Source organism: Lepisma saccharinum, chromosome 7 (assembly GCF_977018435.1).
Source record: "Lepisma saccharinum chromosome 7, izLepSacc3.1, whole genome shotgun sequence".
Classification (NCBI taxonomy): domain Eukaryota; kingdom Metazoa; phylum Arthropoda; class Insecta; order Zygentoma; family Lepismatidae; genus Lepisma; species Lepisma saccharinum.
The window spans coordinates 33,113,406-33,140,887 of record NC_139235.1 but is presented as its reverse complement, the minus strand read 5'-3'; the positions used below and the strand labels follow the sequence as shown (position 1 = coordinate 33,140,887).

General features: G+C 37.8%; 1 protein-coding gene across 1 annotated transcript in view; it reads left to right on the top strand.

Annotated features, from left to right (window-relative positions):
* Positions 1 to 5,426: 5,426 nt before the first annotated feature.
* The window catches only part of LOC145990416 (phospholipase B1, membrane-associated-like), a 60,464-nt gene continuing 38,408 nt past the window's right edge, over positions 5,427 to 27,482 (top strand). The window contains exons 1-2 of the mRNA XM_083126110.1: positions 5,427 to 5,509; positions 14,024 to 14,094. Coding sequence (XP_082982236.1) covers positions 5,440 to 5,509; positions 14,024 to 14,094 — 141 coding nt within the window. The 5' untranslated portion in view covers positions 5,427 to 5,439. The remainder of the gene's footprint in view (positions 5,510 to 14,023; positions 14,095 to 27,482) is intronic.

Sequence of the window (27,482 nt, the reverse complement as noted above, 5' to 3'; positions counted from 1 at the left end):
CTGCACCAGCATAGCCTACATAAATTTTCATCGCTTAAAAACACATAGGATGTAAGATAAAAATTAATGAAAATAGTCATGGACAATTTGCACGGCAATACTCATAGATCCCAGTGATACTATTACATGCTTGACAATAAAATGTAACAATTTTGATCACCTTAACATTTTACCCGTTGGTCATTTCAAGGTAGATGTAGGCATAAAATAGGGGATAAAACAAGTAAATTGACACTTTCGTTACAAATGTGCAGTCTGACTTTAGCTATTGTTAACTGTCTTCTCGTTTTTTTCCTTTACTTGGTAATGTACATGATGCGAACCCATTGAGTCGTGCTGATTGATATCAGAATGTGATCAAGCAATTTGCAATAACCTCCATAACTCCTTGTTTGACTTTAACCCTACGTTAGGCGCATAAAGTATTGTCCCGAACAAAAGAAACGTCCCTCCCGTTACGGAAGGGAGTTGGAAACACTTCATTACTCTTTTATTTTGATAAGAGAATGTAGGAAGGAAAGTCATTATATACAAGGTCATCACACGTTGTAAGCAATGCATGTAAACTTCTTTCCAGCCAGTTTTCTGTTTGAGTTTGTCAGATATTAACTGCGTAGTGTATGGAGGAATTTTATGTCTCCCTCCATCTGTGAGCAAGGGGGCTGGCAGGATTTTTTCTCAGAGGGGCAGAATCATAGAAACTTTATTATTATTATTACTATTAATACTACTACTAGCTACTACTGCTATTATTTTTGTTGCTATTATTATTATTACTGGTTTTGCTTTTGTTATTATTACTGTTATTATTAGTACTACTACTACTTGTTTCTTTGTTAAATTACATACATTTGAAATTTCCATATTCTGTATATCTGCATATAATATATTCTACATATAGTGTAAAATAAACTGTAAGCTTAAATGTAACCCTACTTCAAATAATAATAATAATTATTATCATAATAATAATTGCTGTAACTTGTGGCCTGTAAGTCACAGAAAACAATATATTTTGTTGTAAAATATCGTTATAATTTCACCATTCGAATTTCATTAACTATTTCCAGAAATCTCAGGTAGGGAAGTGCCCCTCGGGCCCCTCCCTGCGGGCGCCCTTGTCTGTGAGTGTGTGTGTGTGTGTGTGTGTGTGCCTGCTTGCCGACACTAGTTTCATTTTAAGATTGACGTATTTTTATTGAAAGCAACGATTAATTGCTGCCATACGAATGAACCAGATTAGCAATGTTCTGAAAGACGGATCAAAAATAGCAAAATTCCGCATGTCATTAGCTTCCCTACTCTTGTCAAAGAAACAAGAAAATAGGCTAAATATGTTTTACATTGTGCATATGTGACAGCATTCTTTGGATATTGTATTGGAAGTTGATGACATTCTAACCCGCAGTTCATTGAAGGATAAAATTAGTTGAAGCAATTGTTTATGGTGCTATACCGCGAGTGGTTCCTGAGGAGAAGTAACGAGGAAGCAAGGCCACAGAATGCGCAGTAGTTTAGCTCTCGTGTGTGTAACTATTACGTCAAGAGATATTAATGAGGGCAGGAGGAGGACGTTCAATTCTTAGAACAGAATCATATCTCATATTCACAGAATACAAATGTAATTGTTGTTTAAGGTTGATGTGGATTGTTAATCTGGCTAAACACTTAAAATGTTCTAATACCTCACTTACGAGTAGTACACTCCAGTAACTGCAATGCTGCACGCCAACGAGGCTCTGGCGTCAGGACCTATGGCCATTATAATCCTCTGCAGGGCTGTGTGTGTGTTATCCTGTGTTTTGCCCTTATATGTGCTGAGTGCCCCTTCACAGCCTCAGCTTTTAACTAGCTAAGGGTATTGTAGTCCTCAGAGAGGGATGTCAATTTTTGTTACGATAAGGGGCTGGACCCCGTATAATGTGACCAATAATGGGTTCCAAAACTGGGGGGGCAAAGGGGGGCAAGGAAAATTTAGTTTCCCTTGATACATAAGATTTGGCATAGTGCGTGAGCAAAAGTAGAAATAAGTGAGAGGGCAACTGCCCCTCTCGCCCCCCTAATTGCCGCCAATGAATGTGACTGGTGCAAATAACCAAAGTGTTGATGCTCAGAATAGATGTTTCGAAGTAGACTAAGAAACAACTAGCGTTTTCTTTTTATTAAATAGGAATGTTTTCAATTGTGATGAAAGTCTGTAGTATCGGATGGTCCGTTTGAGATGTCAGAAAAGTAAACCGTTGTGTACAATACGTTAATGTACATATCTCTGAGCAGTTTGTTGTAATATATGCAGAAAGGATGCAAGTTCTGAGTGAGTGCAGGTTTACAGACTTCAGCCGCGTGGCGCTAGCGTTCATGGTAGATAAAGATAGTAGTCACGCCACAACAGCGCACAATGTATCGTATGGGATGTCAAATTGTCGAGTGTTGCACACTAGTACAGCCACATGGGTGAAGTGTGTAAACCTGCACTCACTCAAGACTTACATCCTTTCTGCAACAAACTGCTCATTAACCTATTGTGCACAACGGTTTGCTTTTCTGACATCTCAAACGGATCATATTGGTCACTGACAGAAAGACAACAAAATCTCGATTTTCTTGACAATTTGTTTACGTGATATGTATGTGACAAGAAGTTATACGACGCACGTTTTTAGAAGCGATATCGGGCGGAGTTACGGAGAGCGTGTCCTTGGCGACCAGCCAATAGCACTAGTGCAATGTTGTACAGTTAGGTTTGCGCGCAAGACGTTCTTTATAAAACTCGCCACTTTAAGGTTCATGATTGCATGGGACACGACATTATGAACCTGACTGTCCAAGTCCCATTCATTTCCGTCGCCTACAGCCCGAGATATAGTTTCTCGAAGAAACAAGGGAAACAGCGCGTCTCTACACACACACAACGACCTTCAGTGTTCCGTCTGTTTTGTTTTTATTTGCCACCTTGTTAACCCCGCTGAGTTGTAACTTGGTAAAGCTATGGGTGTCAAATTCAGCTGAATATGAACAATGACCCTTCATTGTCATGGGCATTTACGAACATTGCGAGTCTGAGTCACTTTCAGTTCAGCGTTTTCGTAACAAGGGCGGTGTAAGATAATTGTACTCGTACGCCACTAAGAACAGTTGTGTGAGACTATTCAATATGACCCTAATTGATTGATTAAATGTTGGTTTATTTTTCTTCGCTTTTCTGCTACCTTTGACTAATCGCAAAGATGAGGATGGATGATGATATGATGAAATTGATGAAGGGACACTTACAAACACCTATATCCGGGCCGGGATTCGAACCCGGGACACCTGGCGTCGTAGCGCCCTGTGAAGTCCAGCCCTTATGTTCGATAGTTATGCAATAGTGTGTGTTCCGCGAGTGTTACTTAATAATTTCGCGCCGGCCCCCATGTTGGAGTGGTTAGCATATCGCGCTACGGCGCCAGTGATCCCGGGTTCAAATCCCGGCCTGGACATGGATTTTGTGAATGTCCATCCATCAATTTCATCATATCATCACTCATTCCCATCTTTGCAATTAGCCAAAAGTGACAGAAAATTAATAAAATAAAGTAAATCAAATCAAATTAATAATGTCGCTCTCGAAACCTATTGCAAGTAGTACAGGCACCAAGGGTAAAATATTACATTCACAAGACAGAAATCTAGTGTATTCTTGCTTCAAGGAATTGGCGTCGGAAGAAGTGCGTGCTGAAACAGTGTTTTCTCCGAGTCGAGAACTTACGGCTAAAGCATGTGGTGTCTGTGTGCATACTGTGTTGCGTATTATAAAACAGGATTACGTATCTACCACAGAAATCGGTGAACCCCTATTCAAATCTTCTGGGAAACATGCCAGAAAACAGAAACGAGAGTGATGATGATGGTCTTGCAGTTTCTCTACAATAAATACCTTCAAACTTCTTTCAGGTACGAGTTTCTCTTATATGCTGCAGTGATATGATATAATCCTGTGTAGAATTCTTTACTATATATTTCATTGTACTCAAATATCAGATGCATGCATTATATATTAAAAGCTGAATATTTGACACGGCGAAATCTCTGCGTTTCCTTTCCGCTAGCAGTTGGTTTGGCAGCAGCGCGACAGCACTGGCTGCGTATTGGCTGAACTCATGTTCCTTCTAAAAGCGTACGCCGTATAGATGTACATTAAAACATCGTTTAACATTTAACATTGATATCAGTATCGCACTGTGCATTATTAAACAGTTTGGAAAATTTTTATCTATAGGACCTAAAACTTTGTTTACTTTTTGTTTAAACCTAGAGAGTGTACCTTCCCTTTGATATAGATTTTATGTAAAATAATATTTTCCTGGAGCGGCAAGGCGTCTTTCAATTAGAATGAATAGTGTTTTAAGTATCCATGAAAATGAAATATTTTTTATTTACGTGCTGCCATCTATTTTTATTTTTATTGTTATTCTTTTATAATTTATTAAGGTTTTCATGCCTACTATTTAAAGTGCTGGTATTTCAGCACTCAGTTTGAATACAAAATTATAATGCTGCACTGCATATTGAAGATAATTGTGCTGCTGACTAAGCTATTTTTTTTATAACTAACTCTATATCTCTAGCCTTCTTAAACTCGAAGGTTTATGGCTGCAGCAATACAAGCATACTAAAAAGAAATAGTAGTGGATTCTGGTCTAGATGCCAGTTTACGGCAGGACAGAAAATATGAAATCTCCAGAATTCTGTTTCAGTGTCTAGGTTGAAAGAATTATACGTGAAGTGAAGAGACTATTGTCCAAGCGGTCATCTCTTCTCCCTTCCCAATCTACAGCCAGTTTCAGAAGTCTGTGGAACAAAACTGCGCCTAACGGTAGAGATGGGGAGAAACCGAGTGGGCTGAGAGAAGCAGTGGTGCAGAGGTCTGGTAGCCGCAGTCGTGTTACCCCCTCCATACGCTCACATCCTCTTTCACGCGTTCATTGGTCGAGCCCTCTCGAATCACTACTTGCGTAGAGGACTTATTTTCGTTCGAGTCCCGGCCTGAGAATGGGAGTTCTTTGTTCGTGGAGGAGTGGTTAGCGTCAAATGCTAGGAATCTAAAGGTTCCAGGTTAGAACCGTGTTTGTCAAATCACCTGGAGGCCAGGTCTAGCACCGTTCCTGTATATATAAAAAAAAAATTGCCATTATTACAATTACAGAAAATTCTGATAGTGCAGACACGTGGATCCAGTAGTCAAGTCATTGTGTTTTCTTGAGAAACAGCGTTAATTACTTCTCTTGCAATTAGCGTGAAAACCAAGGTTGAAAATCAGCGGAGGGTTGAAATGTCAAGGACACTGTACAACAGATGCAACTTCCTCCTATATTTTCCCATGTGAAATAGTGCCAGGTGTATTTAAGAATTTAGTTTCTTGAAAACTGTGCTTTAGAACACACGTGGACATGCAGCAAAATGTACGGATACCAATGCAAGATTAGAATCGTCTCCGATTTTGTTATTTTAATAGTGAACGTTACCAAAGGTATGTACATTTCTTCACTTTCTTTATAATCATGGCCTCCCCGATGGCGCAGCAGTAGCGTCATCGCCTTGTAATCAAGGGGTCCCGGGTTCGATACCCGGTGGAGGCACATAGTGGTTCGGATCCCACTGTGGGTCCAGTCCCAATTAGCCTTACTGTGCATCAAGTGGACTTAAAACACCAACTCAAATCAATCAAATCTTTGTAATCATAGGGGTAACTATAATCTGTCCACTGGAAGAACTAAGTCTCCACGTGTCTTTGGAGATATCCTTGGCATGTCCGCTGCTGTGCGGTAATTTTGTGCGTTGCTGTAGGAATATAGTGAGTACCATGAATCCACATGTTACTATGTGGAAACTATGGGGCTTTATTTTATGAACTGCATAGCTATACCTGTTGTCGGTGAGTCTAAGGATCAGCTGAATTAAGCCTTAACCAATAGGAAGCAGCATAAATTACAGGCTTTTGTTTTCATTGACTTCAGTCTTATGATGGACTGAGAATAAATCCGGAAGGAAATGATGGGAGGGTCCATTTTTTCAGTTTATAGATCTTTAGGACATATCTGTATAAGAATCGATTTAGTGGCGGAGTGGTTAGCAGAGCCCGCTACGACGTCAGAGGTCTCGGGTTGGAATCCAGGCCTGGGTGAGTGTCCCTTCATCAATTTCATCACTCATCCTTATCTTCGCGATTAGCCAAAGAATGGCAGAAAAACGACGCTTCATAACAAAACTCAAAGTTGATATACTTTATTTTGTAACTCTAACTTGATATGGTGTCCCAGGTTTGATTCTCGGTGGAGGCACATGGCACAGTACTGTCCGGCTGCCTTAGTCGAAACCATGGACAGAAGTGCGCATGCGCCAACTGGACTTGACCAGTGTCAAAATAGGAGTGACGGCAGCAAGCGCATCTGGGGTAGGAAGGGGTTCCTTGAGAATCGTTTTCTGTGGAAACAATAATGAAGTTTCAAACATAGTAACATCGCCGGCAAAGTAAGTACGAGGGTCATCCAGAAAATAAAGACCGTTTGGTTATGCAAAATGAAAAACACAATATTTATTGAAAAAAAAAACAATTCTGTTGCATACCTGAAGCTTCCTTCACTTCTCTACATAATCACCTCCTACATTTAAACATTTGTCGTATCTGGGTACGAGCTTCAGAAGTCCCGTGTTATACTCTTCTGCCGCCAGTTCATTAAGCCAGGTGGTCACTGCATTCAAACAAAAGACCGCTCGCGCATTTCCGTCAAAAGGCACTACGATCAATGCAAATCGTTATTGTGAGAGACTAAGAAAACTACGGCGAGCCATCCAAAACAGGAGGCGAGGAATGCTTTCTGGAGGAATTGTGCTTCTGCACGACAATGCCCGCCTTCACACTGCTGGTGCAACTCAAGAATGGACATTTCCACTTTGACATGAAAAACGTTTTAAATCCATTCATTTTACAGATAATGACACAAACATGAGATGTGCAAAATATCTCGGCGATATTTGTTTCGGTTCTCGAGAAACACTCCTTCAAACACCGCTGAAATTCACCTACTACGTCACGGATTTGAAAACGTCCTCTCCACAGACAGTAGGTCCTCTGACGTCATCACTTAGAAATGCAAGCAGGCGGGGCTTCTGCTCGTCCCGTTAACTTAGCATGAGCCGCGGAAGCGACAGCATTTCACTTGTTACTGTGTAAAACAAGTATCTTACAACTTCCAGTGCAAAAATTTGTGCTCCATTTCTTGGAGATGAATTATACCCTAGCAGTATAGAAGTATTTACTATAATTCAGCCACTCGGTAGAGGGGTTTCCCATTAGGGTGACAAAGCAAACCTTGTAACAGTCAATGGCTGAACACGTGAACAGCCTTGTTCATTGCGAATACATAGGTTAGTTCTGACTGGCAAGAACTTAATGTTATAGGAATGCCTTTTCTGGAATTACAATTATTTTCGTCATAATATTTTCTTCACAAATTTTAAGATAATACTTTTAGAACACACTGGTTTACACGCCAATTTCTGCAATATAAGAGGTGATACGGTATAAAAAGGTACGGTGAGTTTTTAAATTTCCTGCAGTAAATGACAGTTTTCTTCAGTTAATATATATATTGCAAATTTTTGTATTTAGCCTACTTTTACGTCGCTTTTCCGTTCACTTTGTTTAACCACAACGATGAGAACGCATGGTTAATTTATTATGTACTTATTTATTTATTTATTAACGCCTTGTTTTAAATGGCGGAGTTAAGGCCGTACAAAGCCTTTTCTTCCACTCAACCATACACATAAAATTATACATTATTATATTATACACAAAGTACATTAAGTCCTTTCACATAAGTCCACACACACACATTATACTCATACACACAAGTCTTAACGCCCTGAATATAACACACAAAATACAAAATATATAATACACAAAATACGATATTGGAATGCAAAATTTAAAATTGTATAGAAGTAATTACAAAGTATTTTAAGAATTAATGCACTTGCATATGCCCTTTGGTCTGCTTGACAGGGGAAGATCTGACGAGAATTCTGAAGAGAGTGGCGAACACGTCATCTCTAACATCACATTTCTTCCCAGTTTTGGCTAATCGCTACAATGAAGAGGAATAACTACAAGCAGTATTCGAAGTCGGGGTGCAGGATTACACCCCCCTCCCCACACACACTACCACAAACTGCACAATCTAAGTATCACCCAACCTGGATAAGAGACGAACTTTTTGTTCTGTCTCATCTCATTTCGAAAACATTCACTTGTCCCATCTCCTTTTATGAGACGAGACGGAACATGCCTCGTCTCGTGAGCAACACTAACATTAACAATAGAAGCATCCCCTAGCTGTCCCCAAAGTCTCGAGCAAACATCCTCCCATGTAACAATTTCCAGTTCAATGAAATGTCACTCACAAAGAAACAGTCATGCCCAGGTCGAGAGTCAAACCTGGAACATGCGACTTCCTCAGATAAATCATGAATTTTGTGTAGAATAATTTCAACGCCAGTTCATTCCTGGTAATTCTGAATCTGCAGTTTGGTTTGCATATATAAGCAGGATAATATTTAGTTTTCGAGGGCTGTACCGTCGAAACTAGGAGTAAAAAAAAAAAATAAAAGAAATAAAAAAAATTTAAGAAAGTTTTTTTTTTTTTGTATTTATAGTGATAAGCCTTTGCATACGTTGTTAATTCTATATTTTTCGAGACTTGAGACGAGAACGAGAATTGCCCTCCCAAACCGAGACGGATGTTTATAAATTGAGACGAGACTGTCAATGAGACATTTACAAATAAACACGAGGCAGACATTTACAACTCTCAACGAGAACGAGACCAGGCTGCCATGTCTCGTCTCGATAGGATCCTTAGTGGTGAAGTTGTGAACCAACCAATTAATGTGTTCGGGGTAACGAGATGAGGCGGCTTTTTTCGCAGTACAAAATTCAAAATAATTATATCGTACTATTTTAGTATGGGATATTGTTATACACATGGGCGTATATATAGTTCACGGGGGGAGGGATGGATCAACTTTTGGTATGATTAGGGTTGCTTTATTTCGTAAGTGAAAATCCAGGACACTCCTGGCCGGAAGCTTGTTGGGGAGCATGGGGGGAGGGGATGTTGGACCCGACAAAGTTGTGTGTTTGTAGTCACGAAGTCACGCTACTTAGTATTGATACTTTTCTGTTCATCTTGTGTCACTACGTTCTTAAGAACCAAATTTCTTTAATATGATTCGAGGGGGAAAAAATAACTGATTTGACAGTCTCAATGCAGTTTCTTATCGCAGAAATTCCGAAACTATCAGGAAATTGCAGATATTGGTCTGCAGTCCCATCTGGTGTGTGGAATTACGAAATTTCCTTTCCATCCGTATCCCGTCCTATACGTCTCTAATTTAAGAGAATGAAAAAAGTCCGAAGGAATTTTTTATGAACAAGCGGATAGAACAAGGAAAATGGTAATTTTAGTGGACCAAAAAAGGGGGTGTTGGACCCGTTGGATCCCCCTTAAATACGCTCATGGTTATACACATTATTTCCTTGTAATAATTATACATAAACTAAGTATAGATATGTACTGCGCAACTAATGTAATCTTCTCAGTGTATTTTCTCTTATCTGCACAAAAATATTTGATCATAATTTGCGCAACAGAAATGGAACACAAACTGAAATTGCTTTATGGAAAAGAAAGTTAAATAGGCTTTATAAATAAAGTGATGAATGTGAAAATTCTTATTTTGCACTACATAGGTTACGGTAAATATCGAAAAATATAAGTTTAAAAAATATTTTTGAGTGTCTGGTCAGCAACCAATTTTATAAGCAATATTTTTCATATGGCCTGAGAACACACACGCAGCTGAACCCTTTCATTTATCTTGCACGTGAGCAGCACGGATATTTCATAGAAGAATGATCATTACAAAGCATAGCTTTCCTTTCCCCTATCGCTCCTTCTTCCATTATTTAAATCGGTACAGATTTGTAAAACTGCTGCACGTGTTCGCTCACCGTGGGCTACCCATCCGGAACTGGACGCTCGAAGCAGACGACAAACAAGCTCTCCCTAAGAAGTGACGTAGTAACATGGCGGCGGCGTGTTTTCAGCGCAACGCTAGCCTCGCAACTTTGGAAGTCTCGTTTCTGCCTTAAACTGGACGCAGAGAAACGCGAGAACTTGCAGGGGTCATTTTTCCAGGGTGTAGTTTTTAAAATTGTTGTAAAAAAAAATGAGTGGAAATGTCCATTGCTGGATCAATTCGGATGGGAAATTCTTGATCATCCACCAGTCCGGATATTGCTCCAAGCGATTTCCACCTTTTCTCTAAGCTGAAAGAGTTTCTGGGCGGTAAACGTTTTGGAAGTGAAGAAGAGTTGGAGAATGCAGTGACCACCTGGCTTAATGAACTGGCGGCAGAAGAGTATAACATGGGAATTCTGAAGCTCGTGCTCATATACGACAAATGTTTAAATGTAGGAGGTGATTATGTATAGAAGTGAAGGAAGCTTCAGGTATGCAACAGAATTGTTTTTTTTTTTCAATAAATATTGTGTTTTTCATTTTGTATAACCAAACGGTCTTTATTTTCTGGATGACCCTCGTAGATATATGTTTACAAAGTATGCAAGGGTTCAGAATAATAATAATAAAAGCCATCCATATACCATATCAGCAAACGGAACATGTCTGGAAAGTATTCATCACGTAACATTAGTTGATTAATTTGTTTCTAAACCCAAAACTTTATTTTGCATTATTCAATTTAAATTGATTTGCTTAGCAAATATTATAACGAGCTCAAATTTGCACAACATTAATCAGGATAGTATTCACTAATAATATCTGCTTCACGACGATTCTTTTTTGTTACAGACAACGACATGGCAGCTGACTTGCCCGTTTTCTTCGATCCACTTCGAAACTGTTTGTTACAAATTTGGAAGCGTCATCATGAATCACAGATACACCACACCACAGAAAAATAAAGAAAACAAGCTAATGTATACAAACGAAATATCACAAGGTAGTTTCAGGGTGCTTTTACCTGCTTCCCCTCACGCGTCGAATAGACCCTTCCAGCTAGTTTTGTCTTCCATGGCTTGACTGTAGTTCGGATCCCACTTTAAACAGTAGATCCAGTCCTGACTAACCTTTCTGTATGTAAAGTGGAATTACAACAACAATTCAATTCAATTGTAACTTGATTCACTAAGAAAAATATAGATTATCTTGTAATATATGCATTGCTCTTGTATTACATGTGTTCCAAACTTGTAGCTATAAATAGACGGTGCAGGGTCTTTTGCTGAATTAGGAAGCCTAGCACGTTCTCGATTTTGTGTCGCAGGGGAAGAGTCCATGTGGCTGTCATTTATGATTATTTTTAAAATTTTTCATTTCGAATTCAGCAATGCGCATTTTATAAGTCATGATGGTCAATCTATTTACCAATTTGTAATTATGATGTTTCTTTTACTGTTAATATTTAAATGCATGCATGCTTTTTTCCAGGCTTCAAAATTGTAATTGCTTTAATCCATAAGGGCTATTTTTCGGTGACTTAATTAGAAACATGAGCTTTGTGGATATTTGAAATCACTCTGTACGAACATACCAAGTTTACAAGAAAAACTTAACAGAAAGTTACAAGGTTATAATTGTTGTCGAACAATTTCTTCCTTGCCGGCAAAAAGAAGAAAAACAAGGCCGTGAACGTAGAACCACTGGGCAATGGATAACGTCCAATTAACAAGGAGTTCATCTTAATAATGTTCGTTCTTTTAATTCACCGTCTTTTAAATTACAGTGTTTTTGCTAAGGGTCATCCACGTATTGAGAGAAGGGTAGAAGTTGCCTCAGCGCTGACTCACCATTATATTTTTTTATTAAACAAACACGCAGCTACCCCTTTGTTATGCGTGAATAACTCGCACAGAAAAGTAATTTTTATTTTCAAATATAGTTTTTGTTTACTAGAATATGGAACCACTTTAGTTCGCTCGTACCATTTCGAGCCTCCCACCCCCGAGCGTTTACAATGAAATATCATTTTAATGTGACAATATAATCGTAGACACGTATGTGCACCTTGGTAGTTTAAGCCCACAAACATCTATTTCATTTTCATATGCGTATTGGCGGAGATGATGCCTATGTTCACTTAAGTTTCAATTTTACTGCGGGTTTCACTTCAGGATCCATACTTGAGGTCCCACTTGCACAGACAAATGACGGTTATACGTGTACTATTGGGCTTCGAGCGTATACCGCTCGTTTGCCTGTCCGTACGCTATCTAGCGTCGTTCGTGTGAACTATTTGGCGCTCGAGCGAAATCATCTCTCTCTCTCTCTACATCACTCTGCACCTTACTACAGTGCATAATAGGGGGCAGTGGGGGTCTAATTGTTCGAAATCACAATTAACAAGAATTAATATTTCACAATAATTAGAAAATCAGCAATCAGTATATCTAACACTTGCCGTCTCAGAACAAACTAAGTTGCAAATATATGATTTGATGCACAAAGACATCTTAGTTACAAACTTCGTGCAATATAAGTATTATTTCTGACTCGGGTTTTCCAATTTACTCGAATCTATTACTTGTTGCATTTTCATGACCTAGCATAATTTTTTTTTTGGTAAGGGCGATGTGTTCCCCAAACATATAGATATTCATATTATGAAGAAACTAATTAAGTTAAGGCGCTTTTTAAGGGCATATTTTGGTATATTTGGCCATTTTTGCGTGATATAGCATATTTTGATGGATTTTCGGTCATATTCAGCATATTTTTTGCATTTACAAGAAATATGCAGTCATTTTCGAACTGGATTCGTTCTTACTCCCATGTTCACTCGAGAGGTTTTTTTTTTGGACTGTAGCAAAATCTTTTTCATTTTTATTTGAAAATTTACATAAAGTATTCACTGTGCATTTCAACTCAGGGCCCATAAAGTGAACTAAAAATAATATGTATATGAAAATATTTCAGCATAAGTTAGATATTGATGTTTGAAACAGTCTAGTTATAAGGGCATATTTTTCAAATTATAGTGCATATTTTGTAAAATTTTAGGACATAAGAGCATATTTTATTTTGCATATTTTGGTGATTTTTAGGTCATAAAAATTCTATCCCTACTCATTACAAAGATTTGTTATATTGAAACCCTTATCGTTTACTGATCCAAATCGATATAAATTAATCCAATTGGTCTATTTTTAATCAATTAAATACTAATTTGCCAGATTGTGATTAGCATCTATGTAGTGGAAAATGATATTAAAGAGGAAATAAAAAGCAGGCTTAATTCAGGAAATGCATGTTACTTTTCCCATCATAAACTTTTATCTTCTCGTTTAATATCTAAGAAACTAAAAGTTAAAATATACAAAACAGTAATTTTGCCTGTAGTATTAAATGAATGCGAAACTTGGTCCCTTACATTGAAAGATTAACATAAATTGAGAGTATTTGAAAATAAGATCCTTAGGAAAATCTTTGGACCTAAAAGGGATGAGGAGACAGGTGAGTGGAGAAGGTTACATAATTTAGAACTACATAATTTGTATTCATGTCCAGATATTATTAGAATGATTAAATCAAAGAAGACTTAGGTGGGCAGGCCATGTGGCACGAATGGGAGACGAAGGAAGAGTTTACAGGATTCTTGTTGGGAAACCTGATGGTAAGAGACCTGTAGGAAGGCCAAGACGAAGACGGAGGGATAATGTTAAGATGGACCTAAGGGAAATCGGTAGGGATGGCAAAGAGTATATAGATCTTGCTCAGGATAGGAACAGATGGAATTGCTGCAGCCATGAACCTTCGGGTTTAAGAAGGCTAGAGAGTTAGTTAGTTAGTAGTGGGTGCGCAGTAAATACAGTTCGAACTTGTTTGTTTTTTTCAATGTTGTTATTACACAAAACAGAAAATCGAATAATTTTTAAATTTACTTACTTATGGTTTTACAGAAGAAGCCATGGGAAGCCAGACTGCAGCTCTGCTAATGGTGTTAGTGATATTCTCAGGAAACGCACAACAGGTCTGTTGCTTTACAGTACATTTTACCTGTCTAATCTCTGTTTCTCTAAAACTGGCAGTTCAAGGTTATGACTCCCACTCAGTTAGCACAGATCTTCTCCCTTTCCTCTACCCAGCACGTTTAAAACTTGAGTATATTTTGATTCACATAGGATAAAGCGTTCATTGTTATTGATGTTCCTTATGTTAATTGATGATGTATTGTTGGTTTTAGACTTCTCGAAGTGAAGGTTAATCATCCCCCCCATCCGTTCCTCTTAACTTGTACGTACAGTCACGGACACTTCTGGATTGTAACAATCCCATTAACTTTCAATTGAATCATTACAATCCAGAAGTGTCCATGACTGTACATATGTACAGTTCAAAATTATGGTAAGCTGAAAACGCGAATTTTGATAGAAATGCTATACTAATTTATGTAAAGCGTATCATAACCTACGGTATGGGGGAGGGGGGACTCCCCGATCAGGGGCGCCGACTTGTCAAAATTATTGGGGGGGGGCTCTGATCACTGAAATAAATGAATGAATGACTCACTCCCTCCCTTTTCTAAAAAAATTACGTCTTCGTATAGCAGTTTTTAAGCAGCTATTATATTCCTCATGCAAATGAAATGTAACATGAAAAACGTTTAGAAAATGTTTCAAAGTCTCTTTATGTCTTTTGTGTCTGCTCATCTGTTTTTTAGATAACAATTAACATTTTTATTGAAAAGTATGTATTTACATTAACAGACCAACCTAACAGTTTTATGCCGGCCTCTGTAGCCAACCGTGTTCGGTGGTCGACTCAACTCGCTTTGATCCAGAGGTCTCGAGTTCGAGTCCCGGCGAGGGCATGGGTGTGTTTTAATGTCCGCAACAGACATGTGATGGGTTGCAAATAACCCATAAAATAACGAATATTTACAATATTTAACAGTTTTATTTAATTATTTACATAAATGCTAACACAAATCGCAGGAAAATAGTTTTACTTTTTTGTTCTTGCTACAATATTTTACTTTTTAAATTTAATTTTGGAATAATAAAAAAAATAGCATGTACACTAAGATATAAAGTGACATACACAACAAACACATATGCACATGATTTAAAAATAAAGCAAAAGTTGCTCTACGCAGTGGGTTATTTTATTTATTTATTTATTTATTTATTTATTCAAAGTTTCAGATACAGCACTTTTAAGGCCATTTTACACTGAAAACTCTAACAAATAACAAGAACAAGTAAAGATGGTTTAAGGTAAAAACAAGAAAAGTTAAATATAAACATAAGGCATAAACAAGGAAACAAACAAAGATTTACATATTCATTGTTAGGGAAGATCGGAAAATGCTTTCAGGGGCAAAAATGTCTATGTTTATGGGTAAATTATTGTAGAACTGGGGCAGCCTGTGGAATAGAGAGCGCTGTATAAGAGAAAGCCTAGCTGTGGAGGTGTGGAACAATTCAGTGTTTCGGGTCGATCGAGAGGGAACTCTGAAGTTGAATTCTGTAAGAAGAGATTCAGATCTTAATTTCCCGTTGATGATTTTATAGAAAAAATTCATATCGGCCATATCGCGTCGGGTCTGCAGTAACTGAATGTTCAAAGTAGTCAGGATGTCAGGTTTCTGAAGATGCCGCAAAGAAGGAATTCTATGACGAACAATGGCGGTAAAGAAGCTGAGGACGGAATCCATGCTAGAAAGATTTGTATTGGAAGCCATGGCCCAGACTGGAGAACAGTATTCGAGAATCGGAGAAATGAATGACTTGAAAAACAGGCTAAGAGAAGTTGGAGTATCAATTTCAGTGAATCTGTACAGGAGGCCTAAGAGGCGCATTGCACTTTTAGTTGTAGCTGCGATGTGTTCCTTAAAGTTCAGCTTTTCATCTATGATAACACCTAGATCTTTTTGGGTCGCAACTGTAGTAATATAATTGTTTTCAAGAACATAATGAGAATGTATTTTGATCTTTTTTTAAAGAGACTGTGAGGGAGGAACATTTCTGTGGGTTAAGTTGTAGATTCCACTGGTTACACCATGTGACAAGTTCGGAAAGAGCATTCTGGAGAATCACAGCATCTTGCGTGGTTGAGATTTCTTTGAAAAGTTTACAGTCGTCAGCAAACATGAGTAAATTGACAGGAAATGAGGAAAGTCTTTGAGGGAGATCGTCCATGTATAGGATGAACAAGAGAGGGCCCAAGACGCTCCCTTGTGGTACCCCAGACAGGACAGGAAGAAAATCAGAAGAGGCGCCTGAAAGGGTGACACGCTGTGTCCGTGAGTGTAGATAATCCTGGATTAAGGAGAGAAATTTGCCATGTATGTTAAATCTAGTTCGTAATTTGTGAATAAGAAGAGCATGGTTTATTTTGTCAAAGGCTTTTGAAATATCCAAGTATATCACATCTAGCTGGGAATTTTTGGAAATAGCCCTAGTGGCATGTGAAAGGAGAACTGAAAGATTAGTCAAGCAAGAGCTACCTGGAAGAAACCCGTGTTGGGCAGTACCGATATGCGGAGATGTAAATCTGAATAATCTGTCCTTGATGATTTTTTCACAGATTATAGACAGAGGTGACAGAAGTGATATTGGTCTGTATGATGTAGCACTATTTTTGTCTCCAGATTTGTGAATGGGTACAACGTTGGCTTTCTTGAACATCTGAGGAAACACGCCTTCAGAGAAGCACCTATTTAGCAAGAGAGAGAGAGGATGAGCCAAGAAGTCGGCAGTGTTACGGAGGAAAATTGTGGGAATTTCATCTGGTCCTAAAGAGCGGTGTATGGGTAATGAGGCAAGGAGAGATTTAACTTCATGAGAAGAGGTTTTGATAGTGGAGAGAGAGTGTGAACAGACCGACTGCACGTCGGGGAGTGGGTTGGTTGAAGCATGCGAGGTGAAGTTTTCGTGAAAGAAACTGTTGAATAAGTGCACTCTTTTATCTCCACAGGCTGATTCCGATTTGTACTTGATTTCCATGGGGACGCGTGGTTTTTGCTTTCTTGAATTTAACAAAGTAAAGAATTTCTTTGGATTGGTAAGGCACTGTGCTGTTACGTTGTCTACGTAGTCCTTATATTTTTTCTTAAGTAAATACTTGGAGTGACGTCTAATACTACAGAACGTTTGGTGTGTATGCACATTGGGGCTTTGTTTCCACAGGTTCCAGGCTTCCTTTTTGTTTTTTAGCACCAGGAGAACTTCATTGTCAAACCACAACGGATATTTTGTCGATTTCGGTTTCCTGGCCGGCACGAAGTCATCAATCACGGCGTGCAGTACGTCCACAAACATCTCCACTGATTTGTTGACGTCATCATCCTGCACCAGACACCACGGGTAGAAATGAAGAGCTCGGCGAATGTCCTCCCAGGGTGCATTCCGCCACAGGCGATATGGCTGCTTTTGCGGTCGAGACTTCGTGTCATTCTATAGAATGAAGGGATCTGAACCAGTTAACTGATGGGGTGATGTAAACTACTCATCATTCATCCTCTTGATGAGGCCACTCGTCATTGACATGACGAGTTATTGCTTGGCATGCGAAAGGTACAACTTACACAAAGGAATTAAACTACTGAAAAGACAATGGTAACTCGTTGGATTTTGTGAACCGTTGAACCTGTATCATGGCTGGGTGTAGGATAATTACCTGTCTAACTGAAGTCTCTGAGCTGAATGAAAATAGCGAAGTCCTCTGTAAGCTTCTCTCTTATGCTGACCAAAGCGTGCTTCCACTATCGACCTCCTGCCTTGCTGACCACCTCTCTCTACCAACTCAATTCCCAAAGTTCAGTCACTTCCCAGCTTGTCTCACCTCTATATTCCCTGGCCATCGAGCTCTTCCTCGATGCCGAATCGCCGAATCGTGTTTATTATCATAATTGCTACCATGCAAACCGCTGACACCAAACCCAGAAGTGTTACCTGTTTCCTGAATGCTCAGGAGGTTTGCATGGCACAACACAATGCATTGTAAACATGCCTAAGAGGCTTGAGACAGCTGAGAAAAACAAGTGAATGCCCTGGTCAACATGAAGCGTTCAGAGAGACTTTAATAAAAATAAACATACAATCTTAGGGATTGTTACGTTCGCCCCGCGTAGGAAAATTTTCTCCTTTGAAAATTTAAAAGTCAAATCGCAAAGCTTGACATGACTCAGGTTCGCCAATTCCATATATTTTCTTAAAAACCCAAATATACAAAAGAAATCCACCAAAACATAACTTTCTCTTGTTTGCCGCATCCCGAAGGAAAGAAAATTTTCATTCCCTAAACCTTATAATGAATAATACCCTTAATACTAACAAATTCGTATGTTTATACGATGTAAAAAACAATAATATATACTATTATAAGACTAGAAATCACAAAAGTTCGTGTCGTTAAGCGATAAAACTCTTAATGTATCACATGTTTGGGTGTACGTAAAGTTTATTATGTAGAATTGCTCGTCCGCCTGCTCCTAGTCAAGAGTCTGTGATGCCTCGCCGAGCGGTGTCGACTCTGTGTCACCCGCGAGGCCAACGGCTGGAGCGTCTTTGCAAGATAGAACGGAATTCACAATGTTTGTTTATATTGCCCCTTGATATAGACTCTTCAAATAAATAGAAAAACCTTAAAAAGGTGCACAAGTAAGTACACGTAAGTAGGCATGTAAAACATTGTCACATCTCACTGTTTTTTCTGTGTGAAAGCCTGATTATATCAAAATGTAGTATGTTGTACGAACTACGTAGCCACTGCACTCCTGACATCGTTGAATATATGAACTTGCATGGCTGTGTTGCACATTCCAATGTATTATTATACAATATTCAATGCATATAGTGAGTTACACTGAAAACTGTCGCTGGTAAAAACGTAATTATAGCGTTCAATTTTCTTTTCTACGTTCAACTGTACACTGTATACATATATCTGGCTTGGTGATTACCTTTGTATGACTGCACACACAAATTAATAATCTTCCAAGTGACAACACTATGTGCTTGAGTTATAAATATCAAATAAATATTCTGCGAACAAATGTGTCGCTTTCAATATTCCATGTTGGTGAAACACAATTAACTGTTTGGGAGAAACATTTGCATAAAACTAAAGCATACTGTCTGGAATGTTTGAAAGTGCTTTAGTTAAGCTTTTTATTGCTTGCATGACCGTTTATTTATTCAAAGTGCAAAATTCCATCTTAAAAAAAATTATGCACTAATTGATGCTCGCACTGGTCAATTGACACCACTGGTGCTTGTCGCTTCCTTGTAGTATACTGTAAACTTGAATGCATATAAAACTGGCTCTCATGCATGACACAAAACTGAAAATGTGTATAAGGGCTATGAAAAAGTACTGTTTCCCATAATGCATGTTAAATGACCAAATAGATACACATGATAGAAGCTCGCCTGTGTATGTGTAGAAACACTGTAGCACAATTCTGTAATTATTGTTTGTAACTGGAACTGCTGTTTGTAAAATGTATGTTTTCTATACTTCTTCTTCTTTCTGGATTGCTTGTCGTCTTGACTGCATGGGGGCAATGTAAAAAAATGTGGTAAATTACCCGTAAAACTTGGGAGATGGGGAAAAATTGTTGTTTGAACTGCAAACAGTGTGGAATTTTATCTAGCTCCATCACTAGGTGTCGTTGATAGTGTATAGTCCGCTATACTGGGAAATGTCTGGTTGACTACATCCTTCCTGTAAATGGTAGTCTCCGTGTAGTAATAACTAAAAAATGTCTGCATGTCTCCCTCGTAGAATGGTAATAACAGTAGTAGACTGCCTGCGGATGTCCGTCATGAAAAATGCCCATGGATGGTGTAGGCATTGCTTGTCCATGGTGCTCCGTATAGACAGGTTAGGTTAAAAGGGAAAATTATAATAAAGAAAGGAAATTGCAATAGGATGGGTATATATAATTCAAGTATGCATGTACACCAACCCAACTCATTTCCATTGCCTTTTCTTTAAAATTAAATTAACTTGCCTCATCAAAATAAAATATGATTAAAATAAATTGATAAAATGATTGCCATAACTCCTTGAAAATAAATAAGGAAAATTTAAATAAAATATCCAACCGTAATTAAAATATTAGTGTCCATGATTAATGTGTTGCCTTAACCTATTAATTATTACTGCGCTGCTCTAAATTAACCTGTTTAGAAAGCTGATGATGTTTATACAAATAATATCCTAATGCTGATGTTAGTAATAAATTCCAAATAATAAATACTAATATAGACATGGGCAAAGGGTTTAAAACTAATTCCTGGAATGAAATGCCCTTACTAATTGATTGATTAAGTTGCTTTAAAGCAAGTTCAAGCGGAGTCCATTGAGGAATAGTGAAATCAGATAAATTCTTTGGAATATTAAGTAATAACTCAATTTCCTGCATTTTGACTTGTTCGAAAGCTAAAATTCTTGTGTGTAAAATTTGTTGATCCACAATAATCTGCGAAAAAATCCTGATAATTAAAAAATATAGACTCCCCTTCGTTAAGCTGAATTGATCTGTGCGTGTTCAAATTATTATTCAAATTCTGAATAACAATAAATTGACCTGAACCTGATATTAAAATACCATTACGTGTCCTAATAAACTGAAATAATTTATTGTCAGTAATAGATTTCACTTCAAAATTACAAAATGTAGAATTAATAAACAAAGGTAAGTGTTGCAAGCATGTTCTAAATTCTGTTTAAATTCAAAAAAAATATTATGTTGTGAACCCTTAAAATAAATATATAAAATTTGTGTTGCGCAAAGCAAGCTGTTAGTATCTAAAAGGTTGCTTTGGCAAGCCTCTAATGGCCTCCTAATAAATGATAGGCCGGTGCAATTTGCCGTGGTTCATAAATATGCAATGTAAAAAAAAATTTAATAAATGCTACTTCTGAGTCTCGTTGAAACTCCAGGTGGTAACAAAATATAGCATTAGGGAATTAAAAAGGTGATATTCAAATTTTAAACACAATAAAAAATAATAAAACTTTCTCAATTTCAAATTTTCTTTAAACAAAAGAAATTTAACCACTCAAAACTTCTTAAGTCCGCCGTATACCTCAAATCACTTGGTCATGTAAACAGACCCGCCGCGGAAAGGTATACTTGACTCAAATAAGAATGGTGTGTCAATCCCTTAGGTTTGTTCAAACAAAATAGATAGAGAATAGTTATGCAATATATTAATATATAAATACAATTACTAGTTATTACCTACTGTACTAACATTAACACGAAGTTAATCAGTAAGAAGTAATGAATTTATTGCTGCATTGTCAAATAAGGTGCAAATTGGGTAATTAAGTTAAATTTCCTAATAATAATTATTAATAATAATAATTCTCAAATGATAACATTTGTGGTAAACCACACTGTTAAAATTTGGAAAGGCTAACGATGCCGTGGCGACTTTTGCTGCACATGCCTGTGCCACTCACCGAGGCTTAGCCTGGCATGTTGCTAATAATCTTGATTACTCTAAGTGCATAAAGTGCTAAAATTGCCCTTTTGTAAACTTCCCTGATTTTATCAAAATTTCGTTTGACTTTATCCTGATTTAATCCAAATGTACGTCGATTTCCCTAAAAATTTACTTACAATAAATGTCTCTATAAAAAACGGGAAAATTTTGCAAGAAAAACGCAAAAAATTTCGTCTTGTTGTTCCTTTGAAAATTATTGGTCGTGTTTAGTCTGAAGTGCATAAATGCGACGTTTTACGGAAAAAAAATTATCTATGTAGCAAAAATATCCCTAACATTGTTTACATGAACTTCTATCGTAAAAATCAAATTCTGATGGCTATATGCGTAACTAAACTGATCCCCTAAAATTTTAATGGACGACCGCCACTGATGCGAGAAAATATGCAAAGCTTATGGTAAGTGTTTTCTGAGCCTCCAGCGTGTTCAAAGTACTCGGGAGAGAGCTTTCGTGCGGAGAAAGGAATTCGCTGACAAAGTTCCTGCAAAATTGCATTTTCGTAGTCGCTCGGAAGGACTGAACTGATTTCTCTACAGCGACAGGCGTGATCGGCGACTTCGGGTAAGTTCGGGTTCCGTTCGGGATAGCGAACGAAAAAAAATCGTTGCTTTGGGCAACAAGCAAAGGTGCGGAGGAAGAAAATGCAAGGCGATGGTTCGCTGACGCCCCGAATGACGCGTACATGTGTACAAAACTTTAAATTACTATGAACAAAGTGTAGTAACAGCTGCGGGAGTTCGAAATAAAGTCAAGGTCTTTAAAATTACGTCATAGATGGGATGGGAAGAGAAAAAAATACGTCGCGTTTGCGACAGCGTGTTTACTTGAACACACCTCCGTGCTCGTACAATAATAAAACTTGGGAAAGGCTGCTAGCAATATAAATGACTAATAAACCTTGCATAAGGTACAATCAAATGTAAAAAAATGGATTATACTTAAAATTTAAATCGTAATGAATATAAAATTCTAGGCGAACATGAAGTCGTAGAAAATATGGTCTGTAAATGAAACAACAGGTTCGGGAACCTGAAAATTTGGCTTACTTTCTGCTCTTAAAGTAACATTTGAAACTTTCTCAACTTTTACTGGTGACTGATTCGCAAATGACTCTTTAACTTTTACAACTGGCTGAATACAGGGTGAAATAGGCAATTCACTTTCCATTTTGCAACTGTTTTGAACAAAATTAGGATCCTTGCTTACGGCAAATTTCTGAACTCTATCCTTAACGGATAAAATATTATTCGGCAAATCTATACTGTCGTCTTTAGTGACTAAACTATTTCTGGATACATCTTGAACTTCTAGGTGTACCCTAGGTTGAATAATAATGGACTGAGGCAGTGGAGGGGGAATTGGCGGGTGACTCGTTTTTAATGGTACCACTTCAACAATCGGTACAACATCATCGTAAATCTGATCAATGGACGGTGAATCATTAAGTTTGCTTAACTGTAACTCGTTGGTACACTCATGGTCATAAGTAATAGATTTCTTGCGGTGACATTGAAAATAACAGATTATGAAAATTATAAAAATACTAATAATAAATGTTGTTAATAATAAAATTGTAATTATATTATAAGGATAGTCAAAGGACTTGTTCAACAGATAAATAAAATTAGAAGCTTTTACGTATGGAAGAAATCCGTTTAAAATAACTAAAATCGCAATGATTTTCATGTTGCTTAGGCAATCAGAACAAACAGTTCTTCAAAACTAATACGTACTTTAAGCCTTCCTAGTCTAAGTAGTAGATATTTTAACTCAACTTTTAATTATTTCTGACTCTAGGCTCAATTTATCTGCGTGATTTATTTATTTAATATAATTTATTTATTCTCTAAATTTATTAGCACTGGTTAACTTATCTTAGCTTTAAATTTTACTGCAAACTTCTCTTATTTAAGTTCAGGTGGTATTTTTACTTTTAAGTACTTAAAATCAATCGAACTGTACTGAGGTACAAGGTAAAGGAAAAATTGAGTCTAATTTACTCCTGACTACCTGAAATAAAATAATAATTATTATTTATGCGATCTTTAAATGCATTAAAATACTAACATCACTAAGACTTGAAGAATCTTTTAATTCTCTCTACTCATTTTAAAATATGCTTAGCATATTATTGTGGCAAAGCTTTAAACTAAAACCGTTGTGGTTTACTCATAATCATTCTGCGATGGCAGAATGGATTTCCAGGATTATCGGTAGCTATCCAATATCCGAAGGAAAATACTTGTTAGTGGAGCGCAATAAAATCTTGACGTCGACGTCTACATATTCATATAATATAAATATTCTCATACTTGGCGCTTAAAATTAAACTTTGCTAATAAATCATATACCTTCTTCTGAAGAGTACCTAAAAAAAATTCTAGTGATGTACTTATTGGGCTAGTATTATTAATACTGCAAAACTTTTGTGCCTAAGCACATTATTAAATGATAAGTCTGCTTTTAATTGTTAATATTATTAGTGCTATTCTATGAGAAATTATTATTATTATTATTATGTCATGCAAGTGAAATTAAAATGTTAAACCTGTTACTTATATAAATTTTCAATTTTAGTGACCATTATCCGTGCGTGAGTCCGCGTTGTCTTCTTGATGATCTTCATCTTCACCTGCCAAATTCTCTTCGCCTTCACCGTCATCTGGCGCATAATATTTTTTGAGTCTCTGGACGGCAATAGAGTCCACTAATGTCTTTCCGCGCTTGTTTTGGAATTCCACCAGGTATGTATTCGGATTCTCTTCTCGAATAACTGTGGCTGGGCCTTTATAAATACCTGAAAAGCACCGTGCGGTTCCAATTTTCTGGGTGCTGTCAAAAATTAATACTTGATCGCCTGGTTGAAACTTGATCTGTTTCCTCTTCTGATCATAATATTTCTTCACTTCCACATGTCGTTTTGCTAAGTTATCCATAGCATTGGTTCTTGCTTTCTCCAATACTCGGAACCGTACGTCATTCTCCACATTTTCACAGCTTGGTGTGTGTAATGCAAGCTCCCAGGGCAAAGTAGGTTGGAATCCATGTACTAAAAAGAATGGGCTATACCGCAAATTCTGATTCCTTGTAGTATTGTAACTAAATACACTTGGCTGTAAATATTGGACCCAATCAGTGTGTTTTGAGTTAACATAACACTTCATTATACTCTGTAAGACCCCGTGGTTACGTTCCGAAAGACCTATAGAGTTATGAAGACCGACTGGTGAAAACTTGATGTTGATTCCCAATTTATTGCCAAGTTCCTGGAAAAGCTTAGATTTAAATGCAGATCCGCGATCCGTGTAAATATCCTTCGGGGCTCCGTAGCGTAACACGATCTCTTCATACACAAATTCTGCTGCTGTACTGGCCGTGCAATCTGCAACTGGTTTGGCTATTAAATAGCGCGTCCCAAAATCTGTTGCAGCGATTATGTATCGATGACGAAGATTGGATGAAGGAGGATATGGACCTGAAAAGTCCAGACAAATCCGCTGGAATGGCTTCTGTGCGGGAAAAGTGCACAATTCTCCTGCTGGTAAACCTGGACGGCGTTTATTCTGCTGGCATGTTATACATTCCCTAATTTTCCTCTGTATAAATAACTTCATATTTGGAAAATAAATTCTTGGTAAGGCCACATTGTAACACTTGGTAAATCCAAGATGAGAACCTCCTATGGGTGAAGCGTGGAGTGTCTCAATCACAGAATCACGTAACGTCATGGGAATGCATAATAATTTCTTGGTAGTAGCTCCTAATTTCTGCTGTCTATACAATAATCCATCTTCCAACACATGATGATAGACCTGCCTCTGGATATATAGCGGTAATGTTCCATCGTCCCTGTCTGGGTCCTCCAAAACTTTAATAATTGGGCCAAAAAATGAATCCTGTCTCTGATGGTCCGCGACATCTGTGGTTGCATCAAATAAAGTAAGTGTCCTGGGTTCGGGAATGTCCTCTTCAGTGTTGCCATCCTCTACGTTTTCTACACATTCTCTGCTGAGGGGATCGGCGATGTTCTCCGTAGTTTTAACATGGATAGGAGTGAATGAAAAATCCTCCAAAAGGTTGCTCCATCGAAGAAGCTTTGAGCTCAAATTACGGGATGTCCTAATGTACGTAATTGCTTTGTTGTCTGTGTATAAATCAAAATGGCGCCCAACAAGATAAAATCTAAATGATTTGAAAGCATATAAGATTGCTGTTAATTCTTGCTCAATAACACTCAATCTTTTTTCAGTGTCGGTCAACGTTCTACTGCAGTACGCACATGGCAAGTACTCTCCTTCTGCATTGGGCTGCATTAATACGCCACTGACCGCATGAGATGAAGCATCGGTGAAAACCTTGGTGTTCTTCGCTGGATCGTACGGTAACAAAACAGGTGCAGTAATTAGAGCTTCCTTTAATTTCTCAAATGCTGATTGTTGTTCAGGACCCCATGTAAATTTCTTGCCCTTACGAATTAAACCCTGTAATGGTGATGCAATATCAGAAAAATTCTTGACATATTTCCTCACGTAGCTGCAAAGACCTAAAAACATTTTAACCTTCTTCGTGGTGGTGGAAACCTTATAATTCTTAATGGATGACAGTATTCTATCACTTATACGATAGCCATATTTGCCCACATTGTGGCCCAAGGCAATTGTCTCATAGTATCCAAGTGAACATTTAGGTACAGCCAATTTCAATCCGGCAGATCGTAAACATTGAAACATTTTCTCCAAATTGACCAACATATCCTTAAATGTATTGGCAAAAACAAACATGTCATCGATATAAAAAGCAAAGTTATTGTCGTTCATCCCCGCTGTAGCGAGCTGAACACATCGGGTCATTGCCGCAGGAGAAGTCACATGTCCCATAGGTGTAAAGTTCATCGCAAATTGTCCCCTGGCTGGTATAGTAAAGGCAGTGTACTTTTTCGATTGTTCTTCTAATGGTATTTGAAAAAATCCTTGTTTCAAGTCAGCACTACAGTAATAGCTCTTACCGGCCATATTGTGCAATATCTCTGAGATGTTTCCTATAGAAACTGCATCGAAAACAGACCTAGCATTAAGTAATCGGAAATCCTGCACCATGCGATAAGCTCCTGATTTCTTCTTGACAAGAAAAACTGGTGAATTGTAGGGTGATGTCGTAGGACTGATGACCCCTGCTTCTAGCAAGTTGTCAATTTGCTGGTTAATTTCCTTACGCAGGTGAACTGGTATAGGGTAAGCTGGGACGTGAAATTCCGAGTCGTCCTTTAACTTTATACGATGCGTATAATTAGTGGCACAACCAATGTCTTGCTCAGACCAAGAAAATACATCTACATACTTCTCTAATAATTGTCTGAGTTGCAATTTCTGATCGGGTTCCAATGCTGGATTAATATCAAATTTAGTAATGTCGTGCACTGGTTTTGTCACGGTGCCAGTCTCCTTGGTCACCATAACATTAGGTCCTCCGTCACCTGCAGTATGACGCGAAGCTGGTACTGGATTTTGCCATGCCTCTGCGGTACCTAAACGTGCCCCTTTCCTAATTTTAATTTTGTAAGAATTTGGATTAGTGATCCAAATTAAAAATGACTCCGGATTTACAATGGCTCGAGGCACCATTAAGCCTGTGTCCATTTGAAACTGTAAATCTGGTTCCAAATAAGTTAAGTTTTGATTACTAGAATTTGTCAATTTGACAGGAATACACAAATGAGATCTAGGTTTGATTCTAATTTGTCTGGAAGTTACAAATTCCGGCACATATAAATCCCTGATCAGACTAGCAACTTTTATGGAAACGTCAAAGGTTTTTCTGTGTTCCGTCCTTAACTGCTTGGAGGAGTACCAAATCTCCTCAATGTGAGTCGATTTTGATCAAAATCCAAATTTGCTT